The 10,396-nt window shown below is 48.0% G+C and overlaps 1 protein-coding gene across 1 annotated transcript in view; it reads left to right on the top strand.

The window, feature by feature from the left end:
• Positions 1–7,991, top strand: part of evi5l (ecotropic viral integration site 5 like) — a gene marked incomplete at both ends in the record, with an annotated part of 17,747 nt that extends 9,756 nt beyond the window's left edge. Inside the window, 8 exons of the mRNA XM_084464944.1 lie at positions 455–595; positions 2,011–2,127; positions 2,413–2,553; positions 3,127–3,306; positions 4,013–4,159; positions 4,794–4,889; positions 5,197–5,292; positions 7,626–7,991. Of these exons, the coding sequence (XP_084321070.1) occupies positions 455–595; positions 2,011–2,127; positions 2,413–2,553; positions 3,127–3,306; positions 4,013–4,159; positions 4,794–4,889; positions 5,197–5,292; positions 7,626–7,991 (1,284 nt within the window). The remainder of the gene's footprint in view (positions 1–454; positions 596–2,010; positions 2,128–2,412; positions 2,554–3,126; positions 3,307–4,012; positions 4,160–4,793; positions 4,890–5,196; positions 5,293–7,625) is intronic.
• Positions 7,992–10,396: the final 2,405 nt, after the last annotated feature.

The raw sequence follows: 10,396 nt of genomic DNA, 5'->3' as shown, positions 1-10,396 counted from the left end.
CTCGTCCCAACCGGCCATCTTGTTAACATCGATCCCCGCCTCCCTGCATGAACGGCTGTTTGTCGGAGGTCCGGTTCCCTTTGCATGTGGCCTGCAGAAGCTCTGGGATGTCCCCCAAGGCCCCCTCCCCAGAGCCCCCCCCCCCCCCCCCAACATAACATTGTTTCAGTGCAGTTCTCTAAAATACATGTGGCTTTTAAATCAAGTCATGCTGTAGATGTCATCAAATAAAAATCGTTCTTCATCTCCATGGTAGATCATCGCAAACCCATTTAGAACCATGCCATGATGAAACACAATCTCAATCTCTTGTCTACTTCACTGTGCACCGGTACATCGCCTCCACGTCACTCATAATCATATCCTAACCAGCCCCCCTCGAACCAAGGGTGACGACCGTGATGTAAGCCTCACGCCGACTGACACCCGTGCTGGCGTGATGTCACCGTTCCAGGGTCAGGTGACGCGGGCGCAGGAAGCGGAGGAGAACTACGTGATCAAGCGGGAGCTGGCGGTGGTCCGGCAGCAGTGCAGCGTGGCCAGCGACAGCCTGGAGAAAGCGCAGGACCACATCAGAGAGCTGCAGCAGCAGAAGGTGAAACACACGCAGGCTCTCAGCCCACTGCCGGGGTTCGCGGCCATGCTGTGTGTCTGTGTGTGAACATGTGTGTGTCCGTGTGTGTGCTCAACAGTGCGTTCTGCTAGTTCATGGACAGAGGGGGGTGTCGGCCGTGATCTACTCCTCCTTTTAGTCATTGAGAGTCACAGGTTCACTGAAGATACCCATTGGGTATGAAACAATAGAAAGACGTATGTATAGAATATATAGATTTATATTTGTAAATAATTATGAAGTAAATTACAAATTATTATCATTTATATATAGTCAATATTAAAAATACAAATATGAAATCACAGGCTTACAAAAATATGAATGGTTAATTTGAATTAATAATGAATAAGCTCCAATGACGTCAATAAAATGATGTCAATGTCATATACGTCAAAATATCTCAACAATATTTATACATAAATGTGAGTATGTGACAGCAAACTCTGACCTTACCAATCTACTCTAGTCATCAAATGCTTCAGGAGGTATTTGGTTTTGGTTTCTGCTGAGGTTGTTCTGACTCTGTAGACGCCGAGCACAGATAAAAGATATAAACAGCAAATGACACCACAGAAGCAGTCAGAACCTCCACAGTTACTCATCATCTAAAATGGCATCCATGCAGAACGAGAATCCGCTACTCACGCACATCCTGACCTGATTTCCACGCTGAGGTTTGGTTTCTCACACACTGACATCTGCTGGTTTCTTATGTCACTCAGCGATTGTTTTGTTCTCGTGTCCCCAGGAAATTACAGTAGGAATATTTTTCGTCTGCCATTACTGACACAGTGCCATGGTTTTTGTAGAATATGTCATGCTGCCATCTCTCCTGTGAATCACCAGTTCGGTTTTGCAAACTATAAATGATTGATGATGATTTTTCAAGGGAAGAGGCAAAAAATAGGAAAAAAATAGATGGACTGCCATTTCTATCTTATTATGATGGTCTATATTATCTATATTAAGCAAAACTGCTGAGTGGGTTACATTTTCCGTAACTTCTAGAACTTCTACACATCCCAAAAAGTCAGAACTCAATGCCTTCTGTGGTTTATGCAGGCCGTACTCTTTGGTTATTTCTCAAACACATCGCCTTAACTCATATTTAATGTCACACAAGCACAGAGCTCCGTGAAGAGAAGACATGTACAGGCAGAAAGAGTTTGGTCTTTCCCCTGAATGTGATTATGAAAGAAACACAAAACAGGGAGGTGTCAGAACTTGAGGTGTGATTCTTGAGGTTGTTAGTGAACAGTCATCATGTGTGAATAATGCGGGCCTAATGCAGCCGGTTGGGAGGGGAGTAGCCTGGTGAGCTGAACGCTGTGCACCGCTGGTTCTATGGGCCGGTTGAGCGGGGATCTGACCGCGGCGGACCTCTGTCTGTCTTGCAGTACACGGAGGAGTTTGTGACTGGTGTGCAGACCCAGCTGGAGCAGTCCAGACTACAGGAGGCCGAGCTGCTGGGAGCTCTGAAGGAGATGCAGGACAAAGTGCTGGACCTGGAGAAGGTCTCTTCGCTAACCTTATATCAGTTCAGCGTGGCTACTCTTACCTTATCAGACAATCTTTAACTTTGTTTGTGTCATGTGCGCGCGCGTGCGTGTGTGTGTGTGTGTGTGTGTGTGTGTGTGTGTGTGTGTGTGTGTGTGTGTGTGTGTTGTGTGTGTGTGTGTGTGTGTGTGTGTGTGTGTGTGTGTGTGTCTGTGTGTGTGTGTGTGTGTGTGTGTGTTTTGTGTACGTGTGTTGTGTGTGTGTGTGTGTGTGTGTGTGTGTGTGTGTGTGTGTGTGTGCAGAGGAACAACTGTCTCCCAGATGAGAACAACATGGCGACGGTGCAGGAGGAGCTGAGGCAGGCCAAGCTCAGGGAGCTGGAGACTCTGAGGACCTTCAGAGAGCTGCAGGACACGGTGACCGACCTCAACCAGCGCTGGCAGGTAACACACACACACACACACACACACACACACACACACACACACACACACACTCATCTAAACACAACATACAGCCATGTTCATTCTCTCTCTATACCCCTCTCCCTCTCCCTCTTGCCATCGCTCTCTCCCTCTCTCTGTCTCTCTCTCCGTCTCTCCCTCTCCTTCTCTCTCTCGCTCTCCTTCTTTCTCTTTCCCTCTGTCTCTTTCTCTCACTCTCTTCCACACTCTCCCTCTTTCTGTCTCTTTCTCTCCCTCTCTCTCCCTCTCTGTCCCTCTCTGTCTCTCTTTCTCTCTCCTTATCTTTCTCGCTCTCCTTCTCTCTCTCCCCCTGTCTCTATCTCTCACTCACTTCCTCGCTGTCTCGGTCCCTCTCTCTCTCTCTCTCTCTCTCTCTCTCCTAGTATAGACATATATTTACGTTCACACAGAGCCACTGCACACTGGCAGAGTACTTCCTCTCAGCTTCCCCTGCAGTTCGCCCTCCACGGGACTCATAGAGTATGCGGCTTGTTGATCTTCTTGCGTTTGTGTTTGGTGTTTCTCACCGGGGGTCTGTCTGTGTGTCCGCAGAGCCACATGTCCCGGGGCAATGGGGGCAGTGGCGGCGGCGGGGGGCACTGGAAGGAGTCCCCCAAGAAGAACGCCCTGAACGAGCTGCAGGACAAGCTGATGACGGTGCGCCTGCGGGAGGCCCAGGCCCAGGCGGAGCTCAGGGAGGTCAAGCTCAAAGCCCTGCAGCTGGACAGCCAGGTGAGACACACACATGCACGCACACACGCACACACACACACACACACACACCGGACAGCCAGGTGACACACACACACACACACACACACACACACACACACCGGACAGCCAGGTGAGACACACACACACACACACACACATACACACACACACACACACACACACAACAGACAGGTGGGACACACACACACACACAGTACAGTCAGGGGAGACACACACGCACACGCACACACACGCAGGCAAGCACACACACATACACACACACACACACACACACCGGACAGCCAGGTGACACACACACAAACACACACACACACACACACACACACACACACACACACACACACCGGACAGCCAGGTGAGACACACACACACACACACACACACACACACACACACACACACACACACACACACAGTACAGTCAGGGGAGACACACACAGACACAGGACAAGACAGACAGAGACAGAGAGGTGAGACACAGACAGGAGGACACACAAAGGAGAGGGCAGACAGGTGAGACAGAGAAGACAAGACAAACTCACTGGACAGGACAGAGAGGGGATACAGTCAGAGAGACAGACTGAAAAACAAGTGAGACAGACATACACACAATACAGATTGCACTATGCTATCATCTTAGTTACAGTGAAAGAATGCCTTATGTTGAAGATAATTCAAACATTTTTACTCTGCTATGTTCTAGAACCAGATCCATAGCAAGCTGATTGGCCGCAACGAGCAAGAACGCTCCGCCCTCCAGGACAGGCTCCACATGCTGGCCAATCAGAACAAAGGGCTCCAGACCCAGATGAGCGAGATGAAGAGGAAGCAGACTGAGTCCGACTGCAAGGTGAGGACTGAGTGAAGAAGTTAACAGTGGGAGGACGGTGTGTATTACACCACACAGATTAGTTTCATGTCGCTCACATTTCAGACACAAGGTAAAACAGGAATCATCCAGCTTCTTCATTTGACGTTCCCCCATAGCTCTGAGCCTTTGTATAAATGAGAAGAGGGGTGCTACCATTTCCGACGTGGGTAACATTGTACTGCATCTGTATTTGCAGTCGTGTCAGGCTCCAGTGGACTTTCCTACGTTACCCAGAATGACTTTCACTTCCTCCCTCCCAACATCAAGGACGAAAACATAACTATAAACATATAAATTGAATAAAATAATTGAATGTATCATTTCCAGTACGATATGCCACACAGACGATCACATTTCCACAGTCCCTTTGTGACAATGGCCGCGGGGAGAGCTGGCGGCTCAGCTAGCAGAGCTAGCCTGGCAACGCTAATGTTAGCTTAGCCCAGAGGAAACGGCCTGGGAGTCACTGTTAACCTGGTGGAGTTCTAGCAAAGTTAAACGCTACACCAAGCAGTAGAGAAGGACACGGGGTGCGTTGTACATCACCGATAGAGCGTTTAGAGTGTTGTTATTTTATTCCTTCTCTTTTATTCGTTCTCTCCCGATAATGCAGAGCAAAGAGGAAGTGATGGCGGTACGGTTGAGAGAGGCCGACAGCATGGCCGCCGTAGCAGAGCTCCGACAGAGGATCTCTGACTTAGAAATACAGGTGTGTGTGTGTGTGTGTGTGTGTGTGTGTGTGTGTGTGTGTGTGTGTGTGTGTGTGTGTGTGTGTGTGTGTGTGTGTGTGTGTGTGTGTGTGTGTGTGCGTGCGTGCGTGCGTGCGTGCGTGCGTGCGTGCGTGCGTGCGTGTGTAGAGTACATCCACCAATCACACAGTGAATTCTGACCTTGATTACCGCCATATAGAAAAATGTGTGTGTGTGTGTGTGTGTGTGTGTGTGTGTGTGTGTGTGTGTGTGTGTGTGTGTGTGTGTGTGTGTGTGTGTGTGTGTGTGTGTGTGTGTGTGTCGTAGAAGGAGGAGGGCCTTATCCAGGGCCAGTTGAACAACTCCGACTCCAGGCAGTACATCAGTCAGCTGAGAGACCAAATCACAGAGCTCAAGAATGAGGTAGACCCACACACACACACACACACACACACACACACACACACACACTTACTGACTCACTCACCCACACACTCACTCACTCACTCTATATATAATAATAGTAATAATAATCAATAAATGAAGAAGGAAAATAAACCGGTACTCTCATACAACATAACAGTATTGAAATACTCACGTGATCTGGAAGTTCTCCAGCTAGCTTCAAAAGTTATCACATATGTAGATAAAAAAAATGTATTCAGTTTTTCTCACACTCACACATACTATAAACCACTAAACATTTCATTTTGTTTTAATGTACTAGACATGCTTTGAACACTCAGACAACTCAGCCCCCCAGCATACGTGCAAGGCTCAGTCCACTTAGACCACTGAGACAAACACATTTACACGTACAGGTACAGAGAGGCAAACAGTTCCCTTTAGCTCACAGCCTGGTTAACCACAGCAGCGGTAGCTGTGACCCAGCCACATGGGTTTCCCCCCCCCGCCGCCCGGGCTGTTAGACACACACATTTCCATGTACCCATAGTGACCAACGACACATTTCTGACACATCCACATCCACCCCGATCATCAGGCTCATCACCCGAAGCCAAAGGTTATCCTAGCATGTTAACACCAATACATCATGGGAGGTTGGCTCATTCAGAGAGAGAGAGAGAGAAAGAGAGAGAGAGGGAGAGACGCGTGCTGCTGGTGCGGTGGAGGCAAGCGGCCAGGGCGACAGCTGTGTCTGCTCTTCATGCAGGGTATTTCCTCCTCCTCCTCCTCCTCTTCTTTATCTTCAACCTCCAGCTCTGCTTTTAAATCACAACCCCCCCCCACAGACTGAGGTGAACGAAGACGAAGGTCGCAGTAGGTGTAGTCTCTCACGCTGTCTGGGTTGGTAGACAGCTCGTGATTCAGCCCTCTGCTGCTGAGTTGGAGGCGGTGTGATTTGGATCAACACCTCGATTGGTTTCCCACTCTCGCCTCACCCCACACACTCTTTCTATCTCTTTCTCATTCTGTCTTTTACTCTCTCTCTCTCTCTCTCTCTCTCTCTCTCTCTCTCTCTCTCTCTCTCCTTCTCTCTCTCTCTCACGCTCAGTTTACCGGGGGGGGGGGGGCACTTGCCCACTGAGATTCTGACATCACTATGTGTGGTGCATTTAAGTAGAACAATACATGCACTCGCATACATCACAGACACACACACAGACACACACACACACACACACCCAGACACCCATTCGTGTGAGGGGAGAAAGGCCATAGTGGTTTTGTCTGGCAGTACCCTTTCACTTCATACTGTCTGTGCATGTCTGTTGAGGCTGATGGTGAAGCAGATAAACAGCTAAAGTAGAGAGAGATGTCTGCATGCACGTCAGAACTGTTTCTCCCCTGCAACTCCAGCTCACTTTACACTGCTCTACATGAATCTGTATACAAGATGCTCCTACAGAACTTGAGAGACTGGAAGAGTAGGGAATTATTCATTTCTGTTTACCAGACCTGGAAAGGTATGGACATTTGGGTTAAGGTCTTGGAAAAAGTCTGGAAAGTTTGCTCATAAAAAGTGGACAATGTGCAAAAAATGTAATGAATTGAAAAGAAACTCGATCATCGCTTCATTGTTCGTTAAGAATTTGTTAAATCTTGGGAAATTTGATTGATTTAACGCTGGTATCGAATACAAATATGAATTATGAACAATTGTAGCATTGTCTTGAATTGTATCCACTCAAAGAAATTTGGACTACTTGACAGCGTTTATCTATATGTTCGTACAAAATAAATCAATATAATACCAAACCTGTACCGGCCAGACCAAACCACAGGGGCCTGGTGCCAAAGCACCATCGACCAGCCATCATTCCCCCTTTCCATCAATAGAATCCCTCCACCGCAAACAGGGCAAAAGTTAAATCCGCTCTCCTCCAGGAGAAGATGAAAGTCCATACCCATCCCAACATCCAACTTCCACAACATCCTCTGCTCCACTGCAGTACATTACCTCCATACAACAGCCCCTGCCCCACTGCAATACATTACCCTAATACAAGAGCCCCACTGCAGTACATTAACCCTAATACAACAGCCCCACTGCAGTACATTACCCTCATACAACAGTCCCACTGCAGTACATTACCCTCATGCAACAGCCCCACTGCAGTACATTACCCTCATACAACAGCCACACTGCAGTACATTACCTCCATTCAACAACCCCAGCCCCACTGCAGTGACTTACATCCAAACAACAGCTCCTTTGATCCAGATTCATGAAGCAAAATACCCCCAAATAAAGAAAACTAATTCCTGACCTATGACCTTTTACCCAACCACAGGTCAGGCAGCTGCGTGGACTCAAGGCCCCCTGTGGTGGCGGCGTCGGCGGCACCAACTACCACCACCACCACCACCACCACCTCCACCACCACCACCAGGACCTGGTGGGCCTGGCCAGCCCGGCCTCGGCCGAGGGGGACTTCCTGAGCTCGGACGACGAGCTGCTGGCCAGCCCCGTCCCGCCCAACGCCCTGTTCCCCCCGCTGCCCTCCGCCCACGACCCCCACCCCCTGGACAGCGAGGGCAGCACCGACAGCGAGGCGGAGGAGCGGTGTTCGCGGATTGGGACCACCACCACGGACCCCCAGCCGCCGCAGCACCTGTACGGCAACATGATGTGTGCCGCGGAGGCCCTGGACAACTGAGAGAGGGCCGGGGGGAGGGGGACAGGAGGGGAGGGAGACAGCAGGAGTGTTTCTGGCGTGGGTTGAGTCAGAAGAGACAATGCCGGCAGGTTCAGGTTTGAGTCGTCATTGACTGTGGAATGGGTGGTTGGCGTTTTCCTCGACCTTGGTCCGTTTTGGTTTTGACTCTCACACTCAATTACTGGTCATTTACTGGATGGAAGGTGGGGTTTCTTATCAGGCGATCAAGAAGTGATGCATGCTGGGATATGGTGCTGTCCGCAGTCCACGGTTCCCTCGCCCCCATAGAGTGGCACAGAAAGTGTTGGACGGGGCTTTCTGACAACAATGACCATCAAGATTATGATGCGGGGAGCCCGGGGGGGGGGGTCAAGGGCTTGTCTTCCCTGCCCTGAACCCCCCCCCCCCCCTTCCCCCTCCCCCTAGTCCTCCTCTTGCTCCTCCTTCTCCTCCTCCTGCTCCTCCGCCTCCTCCTAGAGAAGCTTCTGCCGCCCAGAGATGTAGACGTAGCATTGCCCCCCCCCCCCCCCCGTCACTTCAGCCCTGTCTCCTGGTCCTGCTCTCCTAAACACACACACACACAGACACACACACACACACACATGCACTCATACACACACACACACACACACACACACACACACACACACACACGCACACACACTCACAATCTCTCTCACACACTGTGTACAGCTGAACTAGGGAAAGGACCTGTCTTTGTCTCTATTCCGGTGCTTTGTCCTCACGACAGGACGAAACACACGGCCCGCCATGAGAGCATGGGGAAACAAACTTGTACGTAACTCGCGCCCTCAAAAGGCGTTGTGGGTTGATTGGTTCAACCCCCCAGATGGACCGATGAAGCTGTTACTGTCGGACTGGATCATGAGGATGATGTGGATAAAATGGACTTGATTATATATGTACGACGGAAATATTTTGAACATGCCATTTGTTAATAGTCTCATATCTCTCTCTCTGTCTCTCTCTCTCTCTCTCTCTCTCTCTCTCTTTTACTATCTCTTTCGCTAGCCCTCTCTCTCTTTGACTGTCTTTTTCTCTTTCTCTCTCTCTTTCTCTATTTCTCTGTTTCACTAGCTCTCTCGATCTCTCTTTCCCTATCTCTCTCTTTTGCTATCTCTCTCCTTTGCTGTCACTCTCTCCTTTCACCAAGACGACTGAACCTGAGTCAGAGAGATGGAAAGAATGAGGGAGGGCGTACTTGATATCGTAGAGATGTCATTAGATGGCATTTATAAAGAAGTAATTTATACTTTACCATGCTTAATGTGTTGTCTGTGTCCACGCCTGGCAAATGGAAAAGAAAGGCAAGCAAATTAGTACAATGATGCATGTCAAAAATATCCAATATGACACATATTACAATAACAACAAAGAAAAAGTTAATGTTGCCAAATGTTTTTCTTTCTTTTTTTTTTCTTTTTTCAGGTATTTATATGTTGTAATTTATTTTGATATGTTTTATTTTTTATATCTATATATCTGTATGAAATATCATATATCTACGATGGCAGGGGGGGCAACAAATGCATTGGTTCATCCCCCTCTGTCCTTTGTGCCAATTGGTCCACAAGAGACTGCTGTTTGCAGGGTAACCATGGAAACCCATGTTCTGGTAACAGATAGTGTGCTGCTATGATTTGTACTTTTTCGTGGTCTCTCAGTTTGAGGCAGATATGTTCCCCCAGAACCAACTACAGAGCTAAAAATATGGAGACCCCTATTGTAAGGATTAGTCTATTCTGACTTGTCATGGGTGTGAGTGTGTGCGTTACAATATGTCAACATATCATACATCAACATAATCTTTATAGAGTAGTATGTAACGCATATAAACACATAAGAACATGAAAGATACATATTGTTAGGGGGTGGCAGGAAATGTCGAAATAATATAGATGAATATATACCTATCACTGTCAATCCAGGGTCATTTATGATTTATTGAAGATGCATTTTGTGGAGAAGGTTTTGTCAACAAATCTGTCAAATCTCTGTTTTTTCCACTACATAAGCAATGGCAATTCGTAATTTGTTTTGCTCTCAATATTAAACACAGTCATTTTCAGACAAACTTGGAAAAAGGCAGGGGTCTAGTCTGGATGATCGTGTTATAAAGGGAAAGTTATCAGGATTAATAAAAGGCATAAAAATGATGTAATGAATCTGCACCGGACACCATTGAACAACAGGTTTGTAACTGACTCTGGTCGCGGTTTAGAGAAGTACACAATACTGGAGGGAAATAAGGTAACTACTATTCCAGTTAAACCAACCACTACGCAAAAGAGGATGTTGGCTTTTGGGATTACACATAACCACTATCTTTTGGTCACCCCCACTAGTCAATGCAATATTAACAAACTCCTCATGGGTTTAATTAT

Source organism: Micromesistius poutassou (assembly GCF_964030765.1).
Source record: "Micromesistius poutassou genome assembly, chromosome: 3".
NCBI lineage: Eukaryota > Metazoa > Chordata > Actinopteri > Gadiformes > Gadidae > Micromesistius > Micromesistius poutassou.
Note: the sequence above shows the minus strand (reverse complement) of the source record. Positions and strands in the feature narration are given on the sequence as shown.